Genomic DNA, 27,759 nt, shown 5'->3' with positions numbered 1-27,759 from the left:
CAGATCAGAGGTTACTCAACCATGACGTATATTAAATTACCTGAGAGGGTCTTCTTTATCCTAGTTACTTTGTGCACTCGACTGGTTAACTGACGACTCAACAGCTTTTACTTTTCACTGTAATTTGTTGTAGAGAGAGAGAGAGAGAGAGAGAGAGAGAGAGAGAGAGAGAGAGAGAGAGAGACTCATCTGTCAATGAGGAGTTAATGAAAGCCAACGCATAGAAATTCTTATGCAATGCTGCAATTTCATGACATATTTTTACAAGTATAAACTACAGTCTAGTTCTGATTTCAGTGATTATTACATAAGATTTCAGTCGAACAAAGGGCCAGATTAGGCCTTACCTGAAGTCTCTGCTTTATATGATATGTCGTGAAACCTTTCTACGAATGTTAAATATATCAAATCCTAGATTGGATGCCCCCAAAGTAAGCTTATAAATGGCTGAGATTGGAAGGCCAAACTCTATTCTGATATCGAAATAATATCAGTTTCTAATCATGTATTTAGTAAATATCACTTCTTACTCTTATATCTGCTGACTTTGAATCTCTAATTTGAATTTTTATTGAATCTCTGTCTAATTTCTGTTATCTAGCTGATATCAAAACATTATTACTAAGAATTAGTATCTACTTTGACTTCTAATTATTACCAAGTCGAGTTGAATAAGTTGAATACAGAATTTAGGCCAAAGGCCAAGCACTGGGATCTACGAGAGCATTCTGCACTGAAGCGGAAACTGACTGTATAAGGTTTGAAAGGTGCAACGGGAGGAAAACCTCGCAGTCGCATTTTGAATCAGTTGTTAGGAGAGGGCGGAAAGTAAGATGGGAGAAAGAGAATATGGAAGGAGGTACAGTAGAAGGAACGAAAGGGGTTGCAGTTAGGGGCCGAAGGCACGCTGCAAAGAACCTCAAGTAATGCCTACAGTGCACCGCATGAGGTTCACTGACGGCACCACCCCCCTACCGGGGTTATTACCAAGTAGATACCTGGAGAACCAACCACCTGCTTTCGGGACGTGGTACATACCATGCCATTAAATAAGACTGGAATACACCGATTTACTTCTAACCTCTACAGTTTGGTCTCCAAGGTAGTACCTTGTGGGGTCCCGGTATCTAATCTGAGACTCTTGGCAAAATTTCATATTAGACTATAAGGATATTTGGTGAAGTATTTTTCGATTAAAGCGTCGGACTTGTTTATAGTGTTTTTCTTCCATGTCACACTAGGTTTACCTTCAGAGTGCTTGTTTTATTTATTTATTTTTTCTACGGAGAGTTTCAAGTATTATCAAAACAATGCTAAAAGATTGGTCACGATGTTTTGGGCTAAGTTGATGGTATATTATCTTTCACACTGAAAATAAATAATCTATAAAGGAAGTTCCTTATTTTCCTTTTTGCAGTCTGCTGGAAGCGATGAAATCGTCTGAAACATTCTGAATTTACAGTTACTTTGAATTAATACTTAAATTTTCTGTGTAATAAATTGCAACTGCTTAAGGATGAAAGCTCAGGCATCGTCGAAAACGTTAAAATAAAGACTTAATGGGAATAACAACAAAAGACAAAACAAAAATTTTCTCTTTCAAAAAATTACGTCACCAGTGTAAAACTCAGATGAAGTTTAACGTCACAATATTCAAAAGTCTCCATATATGAAGGAAAAGCCCCTTCTATATAAGAAAAACTTAACTGGAAAAAAGACAGAAAAATTATACCATTCTATTGTTACATGGATACAAAACTAGATGTGAATTGCTGTCTCCCCTACTCTCTCATATACCTATGTCATTTTTCATTGCCTTTTTTTTGGAAGCTATTCATTTTTTGTCTCTTCTTTTTAGGGGAGGGGAAAAGCCTGTTGCCAGTCGGGTAGGCGGGAGGGAAAACGCGATTTTATCTTTCTGTTCCACAGCCAATAGGATCCTTTAGTTTGTGGAAACTGTTCTGGCTTTTCAAAAGTCCGCTTAATACTTGTGTTCTTTCAGCGCTGTTCTTCGTAATTCCGGACAGGAGGACAATCATACCAACTGTCGAAGAAGAAAACGAGGAAGAATCTATACAATGAACAATAACTACAGCAATACAAACATTTCAGAATCTGTGGAAGAGGGGAAAATGTAGCAACGGAGCTTACGACCTGGAGATATGCGAGAAAAATATAACTTACGATCTATAAAACAACAATAACCTCGGAACTGTATAAGAAAAACTATATATATATATATATATATATATATATATATATATATATATATATATATATATATATATATCTGTAGAGGAATCTGTAACCTGAACAACAGCAATAAGAAGAACCAGAAAACCGAGCGGGATAGGAAAAAAAAACGCACAAAAAATCTCTTCGAATTGTAGAAGAAAAACGCCAAGGATATCTACGAACCAAAGAGAAAAACTCGTCTACCTTTTATCTCATCTTTAAAAAGAGTTCCCCTGACCCAGCTTAATCCTCGGGGAATATGTGGCTGGGAGGGGCCTCAAAGCTCTCTTAATCCAGTTATCACTTTCTTACGCCTACCATTCAGGTGTGCAGTTACAGGGATTACATCCACAGTCTAGGGGTATCTGCGGAACCTGTCATGGCGATTATATGAAATCTCTGTACAGTAATGCTGACCCTCGCGGGTGTAGATTCGTTTAAATGTTTTGTACTATGTAAAGGGAGGAATGCAACGTGTATGCCTCTATCTCAACTGATATTCAGGAATGCACTCTACGGTAATATTCGGAGACACACCTAAAAACCTAAAGTAGAAAACAAACCTACGTGTAATATCCACTGATCTGCCGACATGAATTACCAATACAGCGTCACGATGAATGGAAGTCTTAACCGGTCTTTTTTACATGCTTACCAATCCCTATAAAGTGTAGGCCTACTTCGAAAACCGAAAACGTGCGGAACATTTTAACGAAAACACAGATCTAAAACAAGATCTACAAAACGAGAGAGAGAGAGAGAGAGAGAGAGAGAGAGAATCACTCTTTTACTATAATTAGTTTTAGGACATCACTTAAGGCCGATGAACAACTGTTACAGAGAATGGGATTATGTTTCTGGCCACAGAAAGGACCACAGGTCAAAGGGAGTACGGCACATTGAATAGACCGAACTGAGGAGCGAGTTGAAAGGAGTTGATGAGGCTTGCGTTGAGGGAATGTGGGTAGGTGGTCTCTCTCCCGCTTCCCACCACCACTGAAAATTTTAGGTGTTGATTAGATTTTTTTAGGAATTGACTGAATTCATAGGACACCATAAGCATGACGTTGAACGGGAAATATTCGTTTATACATATATATATATATATATATATATATATATATATATATATATATATATATATATATATATATATATATATATATATATTGTTACGTGGGTCATTCGGCTAATGAGTTTAATAATTAGTTAATTGGATTCATACTGCCTTGCTTTACCTAAGACCCGCGTAATTCTGTCAATTAAGGCTAAAGTTAACTCTAAAGGACAGATATTGAACAGATCAGGTCACCAGATAACACTAGCTAACAAAGAATAGAGATTTATTTATAACCACAGCAAACTTACTGCAACACTAGTTTCAACAAAAGTAAAATGAAATTAAATGGATTATTTATAGGAGCTAACAGCAGCTCAGCATATTAGTCCTACTTAGGACAAACCTCAGTGCTACATAGAATGAATGCAACAGGTTCATGTGCCTCTCAGACACTATATCAGGCATTTACTGCAAGGTCGAATTGAGGCTTCTTGGTACTGATGATGCAGATTCTTCTCCAAGAAGAGGATTTTTGTTCAGGCCCAAGGCATATACAATTCTGGTAAAAGACGTATCCAGATAACACTCTTGCATTACAGAAACTCTCACTTGTCATTACTTAATCACAAGGGGATGATTTCTTAAGAATAATACTTTTAACACCATGGAGGATAAATTATGTGACTTCACTAGACAACAGAAATTGTACTTGATAGATGACTTCACAAATGGGATATGTTTTACTAGGGTTTCTTAATCAGTGACCGTTTAAGAGGGGAAAATTTGAACAAGGAAAAATGAGAGTTTCAGTCAAAGGGAAAGAGAACAGGAGGAATTTTCATCTCAGACTTATTGCTGAGTTAACTAATGCAGTGATCAGTTGCATAAGATTCCTTGGTCCGTTGGAATAACGATTTTCTTCTCGCTCTGAACAAAGTGGGAAAACAAAGGATAGTTGGAAGACAACCAGGACACGTCTGGGCGTTGCGGCAGCTGAGTCTAGAGTCCCAACTGTGTCATGATGGAGGGGCAGCTCTCGCTGTTTGCTTGAAAACTCCGCCTAGCCAGGGATTCACCTGAAATGACAATAGTCTCGCCCATACACAATATAGAGGAAACTGGGTTTTAAGCACAGAAAAACTAAGGTCTAGCGTAGCAAAACTGCATCTCTCTATGACCCTCTAAGCTAAAAATCTCGCCGGTTGGCGCGAATTTAATTTGAAAACACTGCTTCCCGCTCGCTTCTTCGCACGCTAACAGCCCACATTGTCTGCCCTCTTACTTTAACAAAGGTAAATTTTATTCTTCGATTAAGAAGCAAGGAAGGGAGGTCGAACAGGGAATATTCATAATATATATATATACATATATATATATATATATATATATATATATATATATATATATATATATATATAAACTATATATATACACATATATATATACGTACATAAATTAAATATATATGCATATATACATACACATATATATTAATATATATATATATATATATATATATATATATATATATATATATATATATATATATATATATATATATAGATATATATATCATACTATACATACATAAGTAGGTCTCGAATACAAAGAATATAACGAGATTATTTATCTAATTAAACAGAACTATTATTTTTTCGAACATGATTTTTCCCCGGTTACTATAAAGTCTGTTAATTCTTAAGCATAATCAATAGATTTTCCTAAAGCAACAAATTTCTCGAAACAAGCACCCAAAACCACAAGAAAATAGAGAGAGAGAGAGAGAGAGAGAGAGAGAGAGAGAGAGAGAGAGAGAGAGAGAGAGAATTTATCCTGTCACTGAAGGTGTTACTTGTAACTGCTAGGCGTTACTGTTTTGAGAAGAGGGATCAACGGTTCAATGGTGGTGTAGATGGGGGAGGGGGTTCTGTTTCTGTCCAACCAGACGAAAGACCAAGAGTCAAAGAGAGGAGGTTGAATGGAGGGAATTGAGGTGGAAATTGAAAGGAGGAGTTGATGAGGCCTGAGCTGACCGAGTGTGTTGGGGGTGGAGGTTTTGGGGGGGATATGAAAAAGCGGCTTGGGTGACGGCAGGGTAAGTGCTACATTCCATTTCTTACTCTTTTTTGTTTTGTTTTTGTCCTATTTTTCTATCTTTTAAGCAAATCAAGAATTGGAGTATAAAATTTATGCCAAAGGCCAATCGCTGTGACCTACGAGGTCATTCAGCCTGAATGGGAAATTGACAGTAAAAAGGTTTGAAAGGTGTATCAGGAGGAAAACCTCGCAGTCACACTATGAATCAATTGTTAAGAGAGGGTGAAAAGTAAGATGGAAGAAAGAGAACATGAACGCAGGTCAGTAAAAGGAATGAAAGGGGTTGCAGCTAAGGGCCGAAGGGACGCCGCGAAGAACCTTATAAGTAATGCCTACAATGCACCGCGTGAGGTGCATTGACGGTACTACCCGCCTACGGAGGTAAATTGGGAATTGTACGGACTCGTAATAAAAACTCTCACTTTCTCTATTTTTTTTTTTTTTTTTTTTGAACGTTTAGTCTTAATCGCGCGGTGTTTTTTTCCTCTCTGATGAAAAAACCGACGATTTTTCTCTTCCAACATATTAAAAAAAAAATGCATATTTTTCAAGAGCGTGAGTATTAAATACATATTTTTTTTGAAAGCGTGAATCATTAAAGACATGTTTTTCCAGAGCGGGAATATTAAATACATAATTTTCCAGAGCGTGAATATTAAATACATATTTTTCTAGAGCATGAATATTAAGCACATATTTTTCCAGAGCGTGAATATTAAATACATATTTTTTCAGAGCGTGAATATTAAATACATATTTTTCCAGAGCCTGAATGTTAAATACATATTTTTCCAGCGCATGAATATTAAATACATATTTTTTCAGAGCGTGAATATTAAATACATATTTTTCCAGAGCGTGAATATTAAATGTATATTTTTTCAGAGCGTGAATTATTAAAAATATATCTTTCCAGAGAGCGTGAATATCAAATAAATATTCTTATAAGTTATCTGACTTCTTAAAATTAACAAATAAGTAACCAGGTGACCTAAAACATACATTAAAAATTCATGTAAAAAATCTGATTAAAAAACAAATTACCCCAGAGTTGATAGTTGCCAGGAAAATACATTTGCAACGAATACAAATAGCCCTGTGCATCATCATATGTCATATTTTCTGTGCTTGGTTAGGGCATTTAGTTGCCCACCCCATCTGCCTCTGCATTAGAAAATAGCAGCATGACCGTCAATGCAAGAAATGAGGTTGTACAGAGTAGAGATTTTGTTACCTTCCTCGCTCTGTTTCTTATGTTTCTTTAATTATTCCTCCATAACTTGGTAAATTTTCGATAATAATAATAATAATAATAATAATAATAATAATAATAAAGTATCACTCACTGATATCACAGTAGACTACCATGGGGCACCAGAATAGATGAGAGAGAAAGAGAAAAAATTGATACGTAAGAGGACCTGAAAATTGAAATAAGAAGGATATGGGATATGCCAGTGGAAATTGTACCCATAATCATAGGAACACTAGGCACGATCCAAAAACCCTGGAATGGAATCTGGAAAAACTAGATGCCGAAGCAGCTCCAGGACTCATGCAGAAGAGCGTGCTATTAGAAACATCGCACATGGTGAGAAAAGTGGTGGACTCCTAAGGAGGCAGGATGCAACCCGGAACCTCACGCTACAAATACCACCCGGTCGAATTGGATGACTGACAGAAAAAAATATAATGGTAATAATAATTAGGATGCCTTTGCAATGAATAATACGTCAATTAAACAGATACCACTCTGATTTCATTCAACTTTGCAGAGCGAAAGGAAAAATTCAAACAAATTTAGAAATTATATAATAATTACGATATAATAAGGCCTATGTATAAAACATGTATTTGCTTGTGGTATTATAAGCCTACCATATCCCTGACTTCGTATGGGTGACAATGCTACACACACGTGTAATAACAGCAGCAAACGTAAGTAAATACTTAAAATAATCGCAGTTTGGTATGATTATCTGTAATTCTAAATAATGAATTATGCTACAGGTATAAAAAAGTGGCCTCACTTACCAGCCACGGGCAGCACAGCTGTGAAAGTTGGCGCAGTACACAGGAATCTTGGAATATGAATCACATTCGCTGTATGTATACACGCACACATTCAAGAATATTTTTTTTTATATTATGGTTTTCCTGTTTTGTAGTAACACTCTTAACAATAATATTCTAGCTCTAATCTTTGGTCCTCTGTGTTTAAGCTATGAACTAATATTTATCGGACACTTCAATTATTTCTAAAACACCTAACTACACCTTTTCAAACATCTGTCTCTGTTTACGTTGAACACTGGGTCATACTTTAGACATCGTTCTGCTATGCTCGATGTCACGCGAGTGAGTCCTACGATAGGTAGGTGAAGGGAAGGCTTGGGTAGGAGGCATCACTCTTTGAAATATTTCTTGATCTGCTTTCAAGCAAACCGCAACCCGAGAAAATACGCCTAACGTGAGCAATTCTTAGTCCCTTTTATAGAACTTTGCATAACTTAAAACCTTTTAAATTATTTGTAATAAAATTTATTATTTACTCCAATTGGTTTAAAGGTCACCCACTCCCCTGCAAACATGATGTTTGATGGTACGTTTTGTCTCGGATCACAGCTCCTTGCCAGGAGCACCGGAGAGAACTGTATATTTTGGTGTGGTTGAACTTGGGCTTACTGTAATTTTTTTTACGTGCTCCACGTTGTCTCCATCATCGCTTTATCCCTGCTTCCTACTGACAGAATTTTCTATGATTCTGTGAATGAATCATAGAATTCAGGCTATAGTTAGGTACTTGGCACTGTCCATTTTAATCACCATCTTATAGGCTTTTTAGTGAAATCTTTGTCTGCTGTAAGTTTCAGGCGACTGATAACTGTTTTTGGGGCTTTTGACGATAGAATAGTGTGCATGCCATAACTTCATTTTACAACTCATCATGAGATTGACTTCAATCAGCGCCAGCCAGCCAACTCTCCGATTTATGAACAGTTAGCCTATCTTCATCTAAAGAACAGCTCTCGAACACAAATACACCACGCCCTTCTGCAAATTATTCTTCTTGGCATTCTTCCAAATGCTGTAATGAAAACTGTTTTCTCCAAGTTCAATTGAAGGTAGTAAGTTCAAAACTAATGCAAGAAATCGATTTTTTCTGCTTCTGTGGCTTATAAATGGCCAAAGAACCGAAAGCATTATCACTCACTAACTTCGTTCCGTTCCCACCTGAACTAATTGGTGTTAAAGTTCTGTCTATGTCCGTGGCGTTAACTTGGAGAAGCAACTGAAGTATGCACTATTTGCAGATGGTTAAAAGCAAGCTAGATGATAAGGGATTAGTATGGTATAACGCTCGGTATATCTCGAACACTATAAAGGTAAATAGCTACTCAGGTTTCGGAATAGTTCGCCAGAGTGCCGCTAGGGGTGATTCCTGGTATGTTATTGTTTCAATACGACTTTGGCTCGTTATCTACTTGTCACTTACTCCGACGTGCTAGTATTAAACACCGTGTGGTTAATGTAAAGTAGACGGCCACACGAAGTCATCGTATTTGTCGACCACACAATAAAGAAATGGGTGTATATAATACTTTGATTCCCGAGGGGCTAGTACTAAAAAAAGGCGTCCCAAGGAGCTTCCGCCGTGTTTAAGACTACTAGCTAGAATCCAGAGAAGTCTTCTCTGGATCCTGATACTAGCACCTCGGAGTAGGTGACGCGTAGATAACAAGCCAAAGCAGCACCATTGTTTCTGTAGCAACGATGAAAGTATCGATATACCTGCAGTATTTTGAGGCTCACACGGCAAGCCTTTTACTGCATTAACATTCACAATAAACGGAGTTTCTCGACGCTAGCAAAGTTGATCAAAATCGTGCCAGTGGCGTATCTTGTGACGAGCGACATAACGTAAACCTTTTACGCTATGGAAGATCTTGGTGACGTTTTATCATTGTTGCAAACAGAAAAGTACGTAGATACACTTTATATATATATACAGTATATATGTATATATATATATAATATATATATATATATATATATATATATATATATATATATATATATATATATATATATATATATATTTTACATTGACATCCATAGTAAAAAGTAAAATATAACAGAAAAGTGAAATTGCAAAACCCACAACAGAATACAAAGAGATGTAAGAAAAAACCTAAAGAACGTAAAAAACAAAAACGTGTAAAAAAAGACGTAAAATAATCTTGACATCACTGGTTGCATCAATATATTTAAAGTCAGACAAAATAAAAATGCTAAAAACCAGCAACAATAAAAAAGTAAAGATCAAAATAAAATTATACAGCTAAAAGAAGAAACATAAAAACACAAAAACACTTTGGAGTCAAACGCCCACCCAGCGGGCTGCTTCAAAGAGAAACTAAAAACAGAAGAACTTTTAGAGACCGAGAAACGAAAGACGAAGTGCAACCGGCCATTACGTAATGTACAATTGGATGGAGGAATTCTGCGAGTTTAACGACGGAACCAGCTTTTTTTTTATCATTTTGGACTCGAAGACGTGAAGTTCGTTTTCATTTTGTGCGTGTCCTATAATTTGGAAATCTTTGGCCTGTCTGGGCGTTTTACAGACCTTTGAATGATTCCGAATATTTGAGTGTTTTGGATTGGACAGTATCCTCCCTGTCCTAAAACTTACTCCTCTATGAGAGTCCAAGCGAACTTTTATTAGCCTTTTTTTAACATCCCACATAGGTCCCTCGACTACATCTAGGGCAAATATATTTGTACACAACGTTGGACTAAGATTGTCTGTATCTGAACAGAGAACCAATGGTGGCTGGGTTCTTAGGAATACGCTTCAAGTTTAGGGCTGGTGACTATCGAATTCACTCTCCTCCACAGGGCATTGACACATACATCTTCTTGGTTGAGTTTCCATGACGAAATCATTAAATTAAGTAATTATTTTTAAAACAATTTTCCTCGTAAACTCTTTCTCAGGTACTTGAATAAAATACTCTACCGGAAAATGGGACCTCCTATCTCTATCAGCACTGTTTCCAAACTAAAAATGTATGCGAGTTTTCCTTGTCTACATGATGACAATTTCAGGAAAAAGCTAATTGATATAATACACAAGGAATTACCAGCCTTATACTTGAAACCTATTCCTAAGAACCCAGTCACCATTGGTTCTCTGTTCAGATACATAGACAAGCTTAGTCCAATGTTTACATCTAACGTTGTGTACAAATATATTTGCCCTAGATGTAGTTGTGGGGCCTATGTGGGATGTACAAAAAGGCTAATGAAAGTTCGCTTGGACTCTCATAGAGGAGTAAGTTTTAGGACAGGGAGTAGACTGTCCAATCCAGAACAATCAAATATTCGGAATCATTCAAAGATCTGTAAAACGCCCATACAGGCCAAAGATTTCCAAATTATAGGACACGCACAACATGAAAACGAACTTCGCGTCTTCGAGTCCATAATGATAAAAAAAAAAGCTGGTTCCGTCGTTAAACTGGATTTTGCAATTTCACTATTCTGTCATATTTTACTTTTACTAGGGATGTCAATGTAATATATCTATATTTTTGCCGAAAGATTCTCAGAGTTATTACGAGTAATATATATATATATATATATATATATATATATATATATATATATATATATATATATATATATATATATATATATATATATATATATATATATACATACATATATATATATATATATATATATATATATATATATATATATATATATATATATATATATATATATATATATATATTGTAAATATGTGTGTGCGCCGGCGAATTTGATCAATCGAAGCTGAAGAAAAGCTATTCGGAATCAGATTCAAGGAACAAAAGCATTTTAAGAATAATAAAAATTATCTTCCCTAATAATGACGACCATTAGTGGATTCGCGGAGGTCTCTCAGAGAGAGAGAGAGAGAGAGAGAGAGAGAGAGAGAGAGAGAGAGAGAGAGAGAGAGAGAGAGAGAGAGAGAGAGAGAGAGAAAGTGTGGAAGCAGAAAGAGAAAAATAACGGATGAGGCTCGTCTCTTCCTTTGATGTTTATGAAGTAATTATACCGCTGGGTGGGAATAATTATTCTAATTATACCATTTTCAGAGTAGTTCACAAAACGTGCAAGCATACCTACTTTATATTTCCATTTTGATAAGTGTTTATAGAATGGAAAATGTGCATCTTTTCCTTTGCCTTTATATATCTCCTTTATATTTATTTTTCTAACAAATCAGTTAAGAGGAAATAGTTAATTACCAATTACTATTTTCATTAACTGCATACGAAACTGGATCTCATGCCTAACTGAAACTCGCAGCCGGTTTTACTCACAAAAGTTGGCCAGAGAAACTCGATTGGAAACGGAATATAAAATATTTAGGCCAAAGGCCAAGCGCTGGGACCTATGAGGTCAATCAGCGCTGAAAATAATGCTGAAAGAATTGTCAGGAGAGGATGGAAAGTAAGATGGAAGAGAGAAAATATGAACGGAGGTACAGCAAAAGGCATGGAAGGGGTTGCAGCTAGGGGCCGAAGGGACGCTGGAGAGAACCTTAGGTAAAAATGCCTACAGTGCACCACGTGAGGTACACTGACGCTCTAACCCGCTCAGGAAAAAAAAAAACTCTATGGTTTCAGCTTTTGACGAGAAAGTACTCTGGCTCAGCAGAATAAAAAAAAAAGACACAATTCTCATAACATCTTTTTCTAAATAATTTTTTACAAGACCCAAACTCTTAAAGTCTACAGAAGCTCTGTCCAGCAGGAAGTGAAACCAGAAGAGCATCACAAAAGGCTGGCAATTCACCCTCATTAAAAATTCACGTGGGAATGAAGCGTGATCAATTAGCAATCTGCATAAGGCACTCTCCTTCCGACTGTCACCTGATTTGTACACCCGTGGGTGAATCATCAAGACAATTCTTCCCACTTGCAATGTTTTTTGTTTCTTTTGTAAAGTACAACACTAATTAAGGCAACCTGCCTTTCTGAATACTTACCTATGAGAAAGTGAATTACTCAATTTTAGCCATATATTCCGTAAGAGGATAATCTTTGATATATTACATACAGGGTCATGTAACGTCTGCATTTATTTCTTACATATAAGAACAATGATGTTTTGTTCTTGAGATGGAGTAAAATACTTAAAGTGTTCATTGTCTGTAAAATATTGTACATGACAACATAATGTCTACGACTGCATTTTGCAATATAAATATTTGAAACGTAAGGCCTAATTTTTACACTATAAACATGAAAACGTAAACTGTCCATTTCTTTTAAAAGGACACAGACTTGAGACTACGAGATCCAAACGTGCTGTTTTTCCTTATGAGTTCCATTAACATACAACCTGTAACGCCAATCAGTAACGACATAGACATTATCTGAATTTGACCCATTTATTAAATCTTCAATCCTCCTTTGAACTTGTCGGGTTTTTTTTATCTTGAATGGCAGGACTATTGGAGCTGCCTGCATCTGTTCCTTTCAATAATCAGAGACAGCGGATATTGCGTCATCCTTCTCAGGCAATGGAGCCTCTATTGCGATATCTCGGCAGCGGAACATCAGATTGCTCTGCTATCTTTCACCTGCAGCTGCCAGCAATCACGGGCAATCTCTTATGCCTACGTCTTATATCAGGACAGAACTCTCTTATTCACTTGATTAATTCTTTTATACTCTCCTGATAAGTGACCATCCCGTGCTCGTTGTCCAGACACACCTACGCGATTCTGTTTAAAAACCGATGGATAATTTTACTTCTTTCGTGTTATTTCTTCTGATCATTTTGATGACAATAACCTCCTCGAGTTCATATCAGATAATAAGATGAGATTTTGTATATTTAACGAGAGCTAAGTAACCTAACATTTTCCTTGGCTGCTGCTTATTTTTGTGCTAGCACAGTAAACTTCTGTCAAGCTGCGAAGACAGCAGCTCTGAAGAGTCACGATTATAAGGAATTGTTATAATTTTTTTGCATGGGCTCGAATTTGATTTTTGGGGAATTGTGCTTAAGAAATAAAGCATGAGGTGAAACTTATGGTAATAAAAAGGACAATGTTTACCTTTCTTCTTGCCATTTTCCGTCTAGAATAATTTCCTAACGGTGTCTCAGCATCTGATCAGAGAATAAAAACAACATCCAAGCTAGACGTGAGCATGCAGCTCTTTCAGACCTAGCTCTTCATGACAGAATCCTCCGACAGTTGCTGAGACACCCTCGGGACTTTCAACAGTTAATTACATTACTCTTGAGTATTTATATCAACATAACACCTCATGCACGTTTGTAATCTATCCCAAGCAAACTTTGGACGATCACAGGTTTTAGAAACAATTAAGAACGCATGAAAATTTTGCTCACAAGAGAGACCATCTACGCCAAGGGTCTATGTTGAGCCAACAGTTCTCAGACTTTAAAGCTGTTCTCACAAGTAGTTATTCCAACAAGTTTTCAATTCTTCAAATTTACAGTTATTGCCACCGAAACAATCCATCGATCTTGGAGATATCTTCGCCAGGAACAGGTCTAAAAGCTGGTAGCTCTTCGATTTTAAAACTACCCGTACCGGAGAAACTGGGAAAGCGAGTTTTGAACCATTCAGTTTCATAGCAATTCTCTGTAGACAAGCCTGGTTGGTCTTTGTCCATAGTAAAAGCTATTTTTGCCGGTAGTTCCAATTAAGCTAAGACAAGGAGCTAATATCCTTTCTGTTTTACAGATATACGAAATGCACAGTTTTCAGTCATTATTCCTGACCATACTCCTTATACTCTGCAAGTCCTGGCCTCTGAACTACTGCACCGATGTTTTATTGCTTTTTGGCGTAGTTCTTCAGGAAGTCCTCCACTTCAGAGAGCTGAAAAGAGAAAATAAAACTGGGTTTAGTTTTCTAACTTTTAATTTTGTGAGTTTTCATCCCGGATTACATTTTAAGGATGAAATTCATAGCTCACTGATAGAGGACTGAGTTCATATATGGTCACCATATTGAGTTTTCTAGACCAGGTGGCTGACATTCTATGATCTTGCAGGAGGCTAATGAAGGGATGGCGATAGTATATGGCAGCCAGCATATATATATATATATATATATATATATATATATATATATATATATATATATATATATATATATATATATATATATAATGTTTGTATATGTATATATATATATATATATATATAATGTGTGTATATATATATATATATATATATATATATATATATATATATATATATACATGTATTTATATGTATATATATATATATATGAATTTTTAAAATCCAATTCACTCTACTTCGGAAATAATACCGAAGGGGAACTATAACTGATAAGTGGTAGTCACCTAGTGGATTCGAACCCCCGACAGCAACCACCTCCGACTTCACTAACGAGTTCTCTTACCCTGGACTGTCGAGAGGTGTGTGTATGTGTGTGTATATATATATATATATATATATATATATATATTATATACAGTATATATGTATATATGTATATGAATATATATACAGTATATATATATATATATATATATATATATATATATATACATATACTGTATATATATATACACACACACACACACACATACTACACTTTACCTTTTCCTCTAACGTGGCAGCTTCAGATTGTTTTATTAGCCATTGTTTGGAACGACGCTGCCAGTCTAATAGCCGTGACCAAAAATAATTTCTAGGTTTGTGTGTCGACGGCGTCTGCCGTTTCCATTTTGTCCTCTACCACTTGTCTGCTGACGGTTGATAGAAACACCAGTGATATATCAAATAAATATATACAAATACGAGAACCTAAGGCACACGTAAAAGGGATATTTCAAATTAAATTCCTAATCCGAAACAGCACCTTCTCAGCACATGTGAAGACAGATCTGAAAATAATCTTAAGATAGGGAGCGCATTTCAACACTCCAAGATATATAAGTTATTTTTCACAAAGGACTCTTGACCTTGCTAAGCTTTCTTCCCAGAGGGATCACGCACCGGTACAATGGCCTCTTGAGACCTAAGCACTTCGCAACATTTTTTTACCTTATGTTTCTTGCTGGTTCAAAAAAAAAAAAAAAAAAAAAAAAAAAAAAAAAAAAAACTGTACATTATAGTTTTCGTGAAAGTTTTTTTTTTTTTTGTGAGAATCGCCTAACAGCTGATTATTTTCGTTTCACGTCGTGACGGTCAAAAGGAACTCATCTTCTTTAATGGTTTCGACTATAAACATTTGGAAGAATTCGTCTTGTGGTTCTCGGCCAGCCTCTGCGGAAAATATATAAAAAATTTTCCCCAGGGACGAAATGGCTTCATGGCTTCTTATTCTTCAAGTTAATCATTTGATACTGGTATGTTCAACATACATCCGGCTACTCAGACCAAGTGAACTTTTGCAGGTTTATATATGAATATTTAATGTCACTGTATCAAGTTCAGCACTGAACATGAAGATAACAATATTCGAATCTCACTGACTTAAATTATGCTAAAACTGCCACAGACGTCAGTCTCAGTTTTTATTTATTCATTTGAGTACTGTAACACCGAAATAAATAAAAATATACTGAAGGGTGTTAACCATATACTACAAAAATCCTTGTTTAATTTACCAAGAGTGGATATATATATATATATATATATATATATATATATATATATATATATATATATATATATATATATATATATATATGTGTGTGTGTGTATTCATTACAACTGAATTCCAAATATTTTTAAGCAGAGTTCAACGGATGAAATTTAATAACGTCAATGTAAGCAATAATTTTAATGAGGAACCTTCATCACAGATTTTAGATTCAATGGCAATATTTTGTAAAGGAATTTATATCAAATGAAATGTTTTGTAAAGAGTTATAGTTATATTGTTCACTGCAAATCCTCTTATTCACCCCTTATTCCTATCATAAACCGTACACACCGTTCAATTTGGGGCGTCTGTATGTTTTCAAACCATACCAGAAAAAAACCATCCCTTCTTTAACTATAAAATGCAAAGAAAAAAAAAAAAAAAAAAACTCATGTCACAAAACGAAGGAAATTCTTTTGCAGAGCAGGCTGGCAGGGATCTCTCTCCGCAGTTTATTTGTTATCTTTCTTATTAACTTTACTGTCTTATCCATCGTTTTTGTTATTATTGACTTTATTCGCTTCTTTGTTATTTCTCTTTGCATTTTTATTGTTTACTTCTCAATTTCCTTTTCGGTGCTGGGCTGCTTTCCTTGCTGGTGGCCTTTCATGCTGGTATCATTCTGCTTTTCCAACTAGGGACGCAGCTTGGCTTGTAATAATAATAATAATAATAATAATAATAATAATAATAATAATAATAATAATAAAAAGGACATCTCGTCAGATTAAGTCGGTCTTTAGGCAACGCAGCCTCCTGCTCTCACGAGACAAAACAAAAGCAGCTTGTCGAAATGAAGAGGTGAACCATTCGTAACACACAGCAGACAGACAGAAGCTGGGCGCTTGATCCCCACGGTGGCACCGGAGTCGTCCGCCAAAGGTGCAGGGAGATCCGGGTATTTGCCACCGAAATGCCCCGAAATCCATCAGGTCTCACATTACTCTTTGCTCGCCTAAGGGCTGGCTCATTCTCCCAGTTCGTAATTTGTGCGTTGGATGGCCTTTGCCAAGGTCTACAGAGCATGGCCTTTCCTCGCCTGTGCCTTTGATGGCGCACGGAAAATCATGAAGTGAGACAAAATAGGGTAATACAAAAGGTTATGGAACGGGAACTTCATGCAAAATTTACGCTGACAAGAATCCTTGCCTTATATTGAAGGCTAAGGACAAAATGTGTCTTTCTTTAAACGGAACAGGGAAAAATGGGGTGAGCAACAAAACGAATTAGTTTTCGTGTGCTTCGAAAACAAAATCTGTTGCACTGGCGTTCCCATGAATACAGTGGTAATAATAAGGGAAAATAAGGACAATAATGGTAATTGTACTTTTAACGAGTACAAAATAGATTCCATTTTTCGTAATACTACAGACTGTTCATAATCTTGACAAGTAAAAAATGAGCTGAAGTTTCTTCGGCGGAATCGAGCTTTCTGTACAGCCGCTACAGCATATAATCAGGGCCACCGAAAATAGACCTATCTTTCGGTGGTCTCGGTATAATGCTGTATGAGCCGCGGCCCATGAAGCTTTAACCACGGACTGGTGGTGGCCTACCCCATATCGTTGCCAGAGGCCTCGATTATGGCTAACTTTAACCTTAAATAAAATAAAAACTACTGAGGCTAGAGTGATGCAATTTGGTATGTTTGATGATTGGAGGTGGATGATCAACAAACCAATTTGCAGCCCTCTAGCCTCAGTAGTTTTAAAGATCTAAGGGCGGACAGCAAAAGTATGGATAGAAAATAAGTTGGACAGAATAAAGTGCGGACGGACAGACAAAGCCGGCACGATAGTTTTCTTTTCAGAAAACTGAAATGACGTGGAACTATGCTGCCTTCATCTGTGATTTCTTCAACATCCAACAACACCTTTTTAAAATCCCAGTTGCTCATTAACCTTCCTCTCTGCACTCAGTTCCTAAAGACTATATTACTATAAACTAAAGAATATACTATTATAAACTACATGCTTTTGAGGGAGTGGCTTCCGACAGTGTTACAACTCCGGTTGTTCAGCTAAGCGCCTTCAGGCTGAGATTGCTAGCCACATGCCCTGTGCCCTGGGTGCTCAAGGGCTTATGTACCGACAGCGTCTGAAAGTTCTTGGTGGTCATCTATCCAAACAGCGATCAGAAGATCAACAGTATACGGTCATAGAACATTCGATTTCAGTCAACTATTACCAGTTACAGGTCGTTATGAATGCAAAAAAGTCATTGTCTATTTTGTTCTATTTTCTAATTTTATAATCTATCACATTTTCTATTCCATTCTATCTTATTTTCTGTTCTTCTCTTCTATCCCATTTTCTGTCCTAGTCTATCCTATTGTCTATTCTTCTATTCTCTACCATTTTCTATTCTATTCTATCCTATTTTCTATTCTATTCGATCCCATTTCCTATCCTATTCTATCCTATTTTCTGTTCTATTCTATCCTATTTTCTATCCTGCTTATTGATGGAAGAAAATGCAGTAAATCATACAGAGCCTGCACTGAGATCTCCAGTCATCGTGGCGCTGAAAAAAAGTCATGTAAACCCGTGAAACACAAATTATATCTAAACTCACCTAATCTCCCATCACCAAAAAGATAATCTCTATGTATGCCCGCAGGAAATACATTAAATCATAATTGCATCCCGCATCAAAGAATTTACAAACGGCAAATATTACGATGTAACCGAGTAGCGAGACCTTTTCCCTGAAAAAAGCGGGACGCCATATCTTAAAAACTAACCACAGAATTTTCTTGAAAATAATCTCATTAAGTTTCCCACACCCAAATTACACGAGACTATTAATCTATCGTAACCTAACCTAACAACCTAACCTCACCTGACCTGGGTGCATGGCAAAAAACCGGGGCTGGTGCATTACTAGCATACATCTCGGGAATTTGTTTCCCGGAAGATTATCAGTGCTTCATGTGAATTAATCCACATCAGTGTTAAACCACTGTCAAAAATATACGGCGATCTATGGCAGCCCATTCAGAGGAGAGCGGAAGGAAAGTAAAACTGAATATGCTGGTGGTGAGTAAATATATAGATATATAAGAAGAACTAGAGGTTAAAGATGGCAAGGTAAAACCAGTGAAAATACAGCAGATTAATAGATGAGACATCTACACAAAAAGAAACACATCAGTGATCCAGTGTTTGAGAACTGCATCTTCTCGAAAGTCCTCGAACAGCATCACATAAATTATTACTTAGCATCCATTCAAACTGGCTTACAAAAAAAAAAAATCGCTTGAATAAACAAATAAAGGAACAAAGACGAACCCGGCGTTTAAGAAGTCTCATAAAGAGGTCTAAGCTTTGACACATCCCCTCCCCCCTAAAATCAACCTCCATCCCCTCCCACCCCCTAGCCTCCACCTCTCCAAACAAACTTGCCGACCACCGGTAGTAACTATATTAAGGTCTCATTCTTATGAAAGTTCCTCCTCAAAGGGCTGATTCTTGGAAGCGCTATTTACAGCGTAGCTATTTTCTTTTTATTCTGTTTATTTTTTTTTTACCGTTGACAATCATTATCTGACAAAGCCTGGTCATAATAAAAGGCTTGAAGTGAGTTTTGATTTGCGATCGCGGTCTCATTGTATCAAAGATATAAAAGGGATAGTGGAAACTCATACAAGCACACACACACACACATATACAGTATATATATATATATATATATATATATATATATATATATATATATATATATATATTGTTACGTGGGTCCTTCGGCTAATGAGTTTAATTATTATTTACTTTGATTTATATTGCCTTGCTTTACCTGAGACCCAAATAATTCTGTCAATTAAGGCTAGACTTACCTCTAAAGGACATATATTGAATAGATCAGGTCGCTAGTTAAGATTCGTTAACAATGAATAGAGGTTTATTCATAACCACATGAATAAATTCAGCAAACTTACTGCAACACTAGTTTCAGCAAAACAAGTAATTTAAATAAAGTGAAATGGATTATTTACAGGAGCTAACAGAAGCCCAGAATATGAGTCCGACTTCGGACAAACTTCAGTGCTACATAGAATGAACGCAACAGGTTAATATGCTTCTCAGACTCTGTATCAGGAATTTACTGCAAGGGCGAATTAAGGCTTCTTGATGCTAATGATGCAGGTTCTTCTCGCAGAACCTGGAAAAGGACGCATCCGGAAAACAATCTTGTATTACAGAAACTCTCACTTGTTACTAATCACAAGGGGATGATTCTTAGTTCAAAAGTAATACGTTTAACACCATGTAGGGTAAATTATGTGACTTCACTAGACAACAATAATTGTACTTGATAGATAACTTCATAAATGGGATATGCTTTACTAGGATTTCTGAGTCAGTGACTGTTTAAGAGAGGAACAATTGAAACATGAAAAGTGAGAGTTGCAGTCGAAGGGAAAGAGAACTGGGAGTAATTGTCACAATCAGACTTACCTCTGGGAGGGATAATACAATGATCAGATGTATTAGTTTCCTTGGTCCGTTTGGAATACCAATTTTCTCCCTCGCGTTCGGAGAGGGACAGAGAGAGACAAAAAAAGGGGGGGGGGGTTTAGTGGACCGGCCGAGATGCGTCTTCCCTCGATATCAGCTGAGAGTCTCTAGACGCGGGCTGTCTCAGGTCGCGGCTGTTTTCAAATTCCTCCTATCCTGGCTTCTTACCTGAAGGACAAAGACTCGCCAGTACAAAGGTCACAGAAAAGTAAGCTTAAGGTACAGTCTATCTAAGGTCTGTCCTAGCAAAACCTATCCCTTCTTATTTCCCTCTGAACTAAAATTCTTACCCCTTTGACGATTGGGATCTGTTCCAGACAACTCCTGCCCGCTTGCTTCTTCCTACATCGTATGCCCCCTTTAACAAAGATAAATTTCTTGTATTCGATTAAAGCAAGGAAGAGACGTCGAACAGGTAATATTTATAATAATATATATACATATACATATACATATACATTTATATATATATATATATATATATATATATATATATATACATATATATAGAATATATGTATGTACACACACACATATACAGTATATATATATATATATATATATATATATATATATATATATATATATATATATATATATATATATATATATATATATATATATATATATATACATACATATACATATACATATACATATACTGTATACGTAACTTTTATCAGCCTTCAGCATATGGGATAGCAAAGGAATCAACATTCTTGAGATTTTAAAATCCGACAATTTGCATCATACTCGCCCTATGCGGTCATATGCTTTACTATCAGTAACCTAACTTAACTATGGCCTCTCTCTCACTCTCTCTCTCTCATTTTCTAAATGGCGTAATTTCTACTGTATCACATTTTCCCACTTGTTCATTTCCTTATCTCTATCTACAGATGGGTTGTCATCTTCTTCTTCTTCTTCTTCTTTTCCTCCCTCCCACTTTCTAGGCAAGTCCTAACTAAGCAAGGAGTGTTAGATTTATTGCAAAACGGTCACGCTCTGCACCGTTATTCATTCATTACTGCAATTGTTTGTCAACAATGTATAGTCTTTCCTTTGTAGTAAATGAACCGTTGATTGATTCATTCAGTCGATTTTTTTTAATGATACATTTCTTTAGATATCCTCTCTATAATTTTGACCCATACAAAATCGAATCAATGATTAGAATAGGGGAAAATAAAAGTGAAAAATGAGACAAAACAGAAAAAATGAAAGAACACAACAGTTTTAGTCTTGACGTATCGTGCATAAAATTTTAATTACTTAGGCCCGTTTATTTCACTTACAATATCATTCACCATTTCTCAATAAGGGCAATTAGTCACCGAGCTGACAGGTCAGGTAATTAGTATTGCTATTAATTATCCCACTTTACGATATACCTTTCGTTATGATAAAATAATACCAACACTCAATATTTTAAATGAAAAGGTCGATGGGACGGGCAATTTAAGGGCCTTATCTCACTGAGGAGGCAACAGACCGGACTCCTGAATGATGAAAAGTTATAGAAATTGGGGGAAAAACGAAGCAAAAGGGGATTTCCAAAGTTTGGCAAAACGTTTAGCCACGATAAAAGTCAGAATATGTAAGCTACATTTTTCTAAATTACGGAAACAATGTAGAAAAAATTCGCGTATAAAACTAAACCTTTCATGTTCTTGAATTTTTGACAGAGATTCACGGGAGTCTTGATATGGTGAAAATATCAAGCACAAACGTTACGCTTGCTGCTTCTTGTATGATATCCGTGCGGGTAATGCATTAAAGAACAATAAAAAATGCGCCGAAGAATTTTCTGTACAGCCACTGCAGCGTATAATCAAGGACGCCGAAAAATAGATCTAAATTATCCTTCGGTGATCCCGGTATAATGCTGCATGAGCCGCGGCCCATGAAACTTTAACACCTGCCCTGTGATGGCCTGTCCTATATAGTTTCCAGACGTACGATTATGGCTAAATTTAACCTCAAATAAAATAAAAACTACTGAGGCTAGAGCGCTGCAATTTGGTATGTACGATGATTGGAGGGTGGATGATCAACATAACAATTTACAGCCCTCTACCCTCATCAGTTTTTAAGATCTGAGGGCGGACAGAAAAAGTGCGGACGGACAGACAAAGCCACCTCAATAGTTTCCTTTTACATAAAACTAAAAATGGGTATTAAGGTATCAAGAAGGTTTTGGGCAATGTCCCTTATAAGAGCGAGAATCTTCTTTCACGGCCTTGCCAACGAGAGTGGGTCGAGATTATTAATATTTACCAGCGCCTATCTGACGCCCCGTCTCTCTGTCTGTTGTTCTGTCTGAGTGGATTTCAATGAAATTTTAAGAATGGAAAGGCTGGGGACTTCAATAAAAATTAGAAGGCAGACACAAGCTTTTTTTTTTATTATCTATATGTGTTGTGCAAGTGTGTGCTCTCAAAGAGCTTTGTGCTATTTTTTTACAACACTAGAGTAACATTTTGACCCAGTGTTCCCATCATCAAATGAATGATACTGAACTCTATGCTTATTCGAGCGATCTATAGAATATCTTCTCCGTGCTGAGGCAATAACATGAATATTTAAAAAGAGGTCATTAACATTAAATCCACAAATATTATGAGAAAATACTCCCAAGTCATGAAATTCTCCGCCATCCTCCGTTTTCTTCTTAAGACGCAGATCCTACAAGGTTAGGCATTCCTTCGCGTCTGGGCTCGATAAGGATACTGAGTTGACTGTGCCTTACTGCCTTCAGCCTTTCGGTAGAAAACGTTAGTTTTTCATCCTTGGATCTGAAGGAGAGTATTATTTATTAACTAACGTTAATATTATTTACTTTCGCCAGAGAACTAAGGATTCTTCACAACTTCGTTTATTGTTTTTGCCACCGGGGCGTCCTGAAAGAAAACGGGAACTTTCCCAAACTGGGGTAACTATGCTTAATATGTTTTAATGCTCATTCAAGGAGGCGTAAAATACGCATAGCATTTACTTAACCATCCTACCTATACTAACCAAATCGTCGAAGCTTTGCAAACTCTTTCAGAATTAACTATGATAACGTTAGATAATATAAGACTCGACATGGTACCGCAGAGAACTCATTAATGGAAAAAATTATAGCTCTTATGCCGACCTTTTCCCTAAACAATGCATTATGAGTTGTTATGACTGGAAAAAAGTTGGAGTTAATATATAATGAGCTCAGGAAACAGCGCTCCATTTCCAGGAAGAAGCCAGATCTGGTAATCCTATTTACAAGGATGTAGGCCATAAAATTATTAAAAAAGGGAGAAAACTCGCTTGGAAAAAAAATATTAGGGGGAAAGTTTTTTTTTAGTTTTGATGATAAAAATACCTGTAACTTTTTTTCATTCTAACTTAATATTAATTATCCACGTAAAATATTTTGAGGAATTCATTAACTCGAAACAAAGTACTCAACACATAACGATTCCACTTTATATTCTATTCTTCACTTTGAAACCTATGAAGTTAACTATTGAATGGTAATAGAAGGGGCTTTAGTACAATAGGAAACTCTTGGGTCTTAATAGGTAATTCCCCACAAAAAATGTTGAAAAAATAATGATATAATGATAGTAGAAAATGGACATAGATAACAAACAAGTATACAGCACAATCACGATAAATATGATTATTGCATACAGAAATATTTTTTTTAGTTATTTGAAGAACGCGCCTTATTATTGCACGAATATCCTATGTTAGTTTTAGGTGGGAATAAAAAGTGAAACAAACAATCATCATTCGGTTTGGCTTTGAGAGAGAGAGAGAGAGAGAGAGAGAGAGAGAGAGAGAGAGAGAGAGAGAGAGAGAGAGAGGAGAGAGGATATTAAAGGAGGTTGGATGATTAAAGCTTAACTAAAAAAAACGGGGAAAAACGGGAACAAAAAAAAAAATGGATGAAGAAATTCAACTAAAATCAATGGAGATCTCATGAAGTACAAGAACCATACCTCCATCTCACCTTGTAATCGTAAGGTCCAAGCCCTCCCCTGTAGGCAACGACACCATCCAGGACTACGTAAAGCCTTTCGGGAGAGGCAGCATAATCCTGATCCGCTCGGTTGTCCATCCGGTCGACCAAGACCTGGCACTTGAGCGGATGGAGATTGGTCAGCTCCTTGGCGGCACTCATCCTCTCCTGTATGTCCCTGTGAGAGAAGAAGATTCAAAAACTAAATATAAAAATAAATATAAACGTGAGCCGATTTTATAGGCCGAAAATGTTCAAAAACAAAAGATTCGCCAAATTTGGAAACATGGTTCAATGAGGGGTTTCATTAAAAATTGATACCTTTCCTCTTAGGATTCACTTCGTATTTTAATTATTTATTTATATTTTTAACTATTTATTTATGAAATTTATTGATTTACGATTTCTTCCTTTTCTAATGAGTGGTCTCTTGTTTCTGTGTTTCCCATTACCTTCTGTTAATTCTTTCTAATAAACACCATTTTCTTTGGAAGCTTGAATTTCAAGTCAGTGGCCCCGTGGGCTTGTCCTATTTGAATAGGGTTCATCTCCTGAATAATAATAATAATAATAATAATAATAATAATAATAATAATAATAATAATATTCTTTGGAAGCTTGAACTTCGAGTCAATGGCCCCTGTGGCCTTGTCCATATGAATACGGTTCATTTCCTGAATAAGAATATTAATAATGTTGTCTTTTTCTGTAAACCATGTCAACCAAGATTACTATCTAAAAGATTTATTTGATACATTTGTGTATGATTCTATCCCGTTCTTTGATTTTGTTTAATCAAAATGGGAAAAACGGCAGAATTCAAAGTTTACTTTGCTGAAAACTGCCTCTAAGAATGTAAGAACTTCATTAAGAAGTATTATATGCAGTGACTAAAGCTTTGATTGGCCACATCTCATATTTAAGATTCTACTTGCCTGAGCTGCGCGAATTTAAATAGACCTAACGTAGTTCGCTGTTCACTGTTAACAAGGCACATTTTCAGTAGCCCCCGTGACCTTTTATTCTCGATTTCCTTATACTTTATGAATACGATTTCCACCGAAAAACCTACAGATCGGAGTGGGAAAGAGATGAAGGGGCTCTATTTCTCGTGCGTGATTCGAACACACACACACACACACGCTAGAAAGCGAGGCTACTCTAACCAGAGCCGTATACTGAGCTCGGTCAGCTCTCTTAGTTACCTGGTTGCTATACGAAGTTAATACTAGCGAATAATGACAATTTTTCAGAAACAGTTTATCAAAAAAAAAAAAAAAAAAAAAAAGAACGAGGAACTTCGGATGTTCCAACAATGCCTATGAAGTTACTCCTTACTGAAACATCCACAAGATGTAAAGAAATATCCCCTTACTGATGCTGGCGCACTTTTAGCATTATATATATATATATATATATATATATATATATATATATATATATATATATATATATATATATATATATATATATACATATATATAATATACACATATATATAATATATATCTCTCTAAATCAGCAAAAACTAAGATATTGTAATGATCAGGTTCATGAATTCGCGAGTTTCGCTAAAGTTTTTCTTATCGAGAAACGCACTGTCGAGAGATAAAAAAAAAAAAAAAAAAGAAGGGACAGAACTGCATTCCACCGTTGCTAATTTCAAAGCGAGGTTTTGTTAATCGCGCGTCATTTCAGAGGAGTGGAAATATGTCCGATAATCAAGGGGATTTTCATCTGTCGAGAATGTTAACGAGTGGTATTCATGAAGAGCTGGAATAATCTCCAAAGTCAGCGCGATCATATTACTCAGTTTTTATTTAAATATTGAATTCCACTCCATTTTTTATGTTATGAAAATTAATATACTAGAGAGAGAGAGAGAGAGAGAGAGAGAGAGAGAGAGAGAGAGAGAGAGAGAGAGAGAGAGAGAGAGAGATTATTAAACTTTTATTTAAATACCGCATTCCACTCCACTTTTTTGTTATAAAATTAATATGAGAGAGAGAGAGAGAGAGAGAGAGAGAGAGAGAGAGAGAGAGAGAGATTATTCAACTTTTATTTAAATACCGCATTCCACTCCACTTTTTTGTTATGAAAATTAATATAAGAGAGAGAGAGAGAGAGAGAGAGAGAGAGAGAGAGAGAGAGAGAGAGAGAGAGAGAGAGAGAGAGAGAGAGAGAGATTATTAAATTTTTATTTAAATACCGCATTCCACTCCACTTTTTATGTTATGAAAATTAATGAGAGAGAGAGAGAGAGAGAGAGAGAGAGAGAGAGAGAGAGAGAGAGAGAGAGAGAGAGAGAGAGAGAGAGAGAGATTATTCCATTTTTATTTAAGTATCGCATTCTACTCCACTTTTTTACGTTATGAAAATAAATATGCTTGAGAGAGAGAGAGAGAGAGAGAGAGAGAGAGAGAGATTATTAAATTTTTATTTAAATATCGCATTCCACTCCACTTTTTTATGTTATGAAAATTAATATGAGAGAGAGAGAGAGAGAGAGAGAGAGAGAGAGAGAGAGAGAGAGAGAGAGAGAGAGAGAGAGATTAATTCAATTTTTATTTAAATATCGCTTTCCATCCACTTTTTTTACGTTATGAAGAGTAATATGCTAGAGAGAGAGAGAGAGAGAGGCTATTCAATTTTGATTTAAATATCGCATTCCAATCCACTTTTTTATGTTATAAAAATTAATATACTAGAGAGAAAGAGAGTAATATTTGGAACCTCAGCAACTTCCATTATTTTTTCACTTTTGGTCGGTTATACAAAGACAATATGGCACGCCAATGGTTTAAGCCTTCTATATTTTACTCTATATTTTCAGTATCTTGTTCAAATGAGGATGTCCAATGCCAAGGTGTTACTAAAATTTCAGATAGAAGCTTTGCAGCTGACTAATGCCAATAAAGGCTTTCATAATCGCTACGAAAATAAATTAAGAGCCCGCTAGATTAAAATCAGAAATATTGCGCGATTCTTAGCATTGTTTCAAAAACTTAATCGTCTAGGATGCATACAAAAGTAACTAACACAATGCTGATACATACCTGTTAAAGCTAATTATTGACGAGCTAAATACTGAGTCACAAAATTAAACAAGTAAAAAATGCGCCGAAGTTTC

At 36.0% G+C, this 27,759-nt stretch overlaps 2 protein-coding genes across 2 annotated transcripts in view; both read right to left on the bottom strand.

The window, feature by feature from the left end:
• Cog8 (conserved oligomeric Golgi complex subunit 8) overlaps positions 1 to 8,903 on the bottom strand; it is an 82,149-nt gene extending 73,246 nt beyond the window's left edge. The window contains exon 1 of the mRNA XM_067121263.1: positions 7,427 to 8,903. Coding sequence (XP_066977364.1) covers positions 7,427 to 7,517 — 91 coding nt within the window. The 5' untranslated portion in view covers positions 7,518 to 8,903. The remainder of the gene's footprint in view (positions 1 to 7,426) is intronic.
• Positions 8,904 to 14,119: 5,216 nt separating this feature from the next.
• Positions 14,120 to 27,759, bottom strand: part of LOC136848725 (type I iodothyronine deiodinase-like) — a 20,045-nt gene continuing 6,405 nt past the window's right edge. Inside the window, exons 3-4 of the mRNA XM_067121261.1 lie at positions 24,621 to 24,807; positions 14,120 to 14,309 (exon numbers count right to left, since the gene is read on the bottom strand). Of these exons, the coding sequence (XP_066977362.1) occupies positions 14,262 to 14,309; positions 24,621 to 24,807 (235 nt within the window). The 3' untranslated portion in view covers positions 14,120 to 14,261. The remainder of the gene's footprint in view (positions 14,310 to 24,620; positions 24,808 to 27,759) is intronic.

The sequence above is a fragment of the Macrobrachium rosenbergii genome, chromosome 19 (genome assembly GCF_040412425.1).
Source record: "Macrobrachium rosenbergii isolate ZJJX-2024 chromosome 19, ASM4041242v1, whole genome shotgun sequence".
NCBI classification, from domain to species: Eukaryota; Metazoa; Arthropoda; class Malacostraca; order Decapoda; family Palaemonidae; genus Macrobrachium; species Macrobrachium rosenbergii.
Note: the sequence above shows the minus strand (reverse complement) of the source record. Positions and strands in the feature narration are given on the sequence as shown.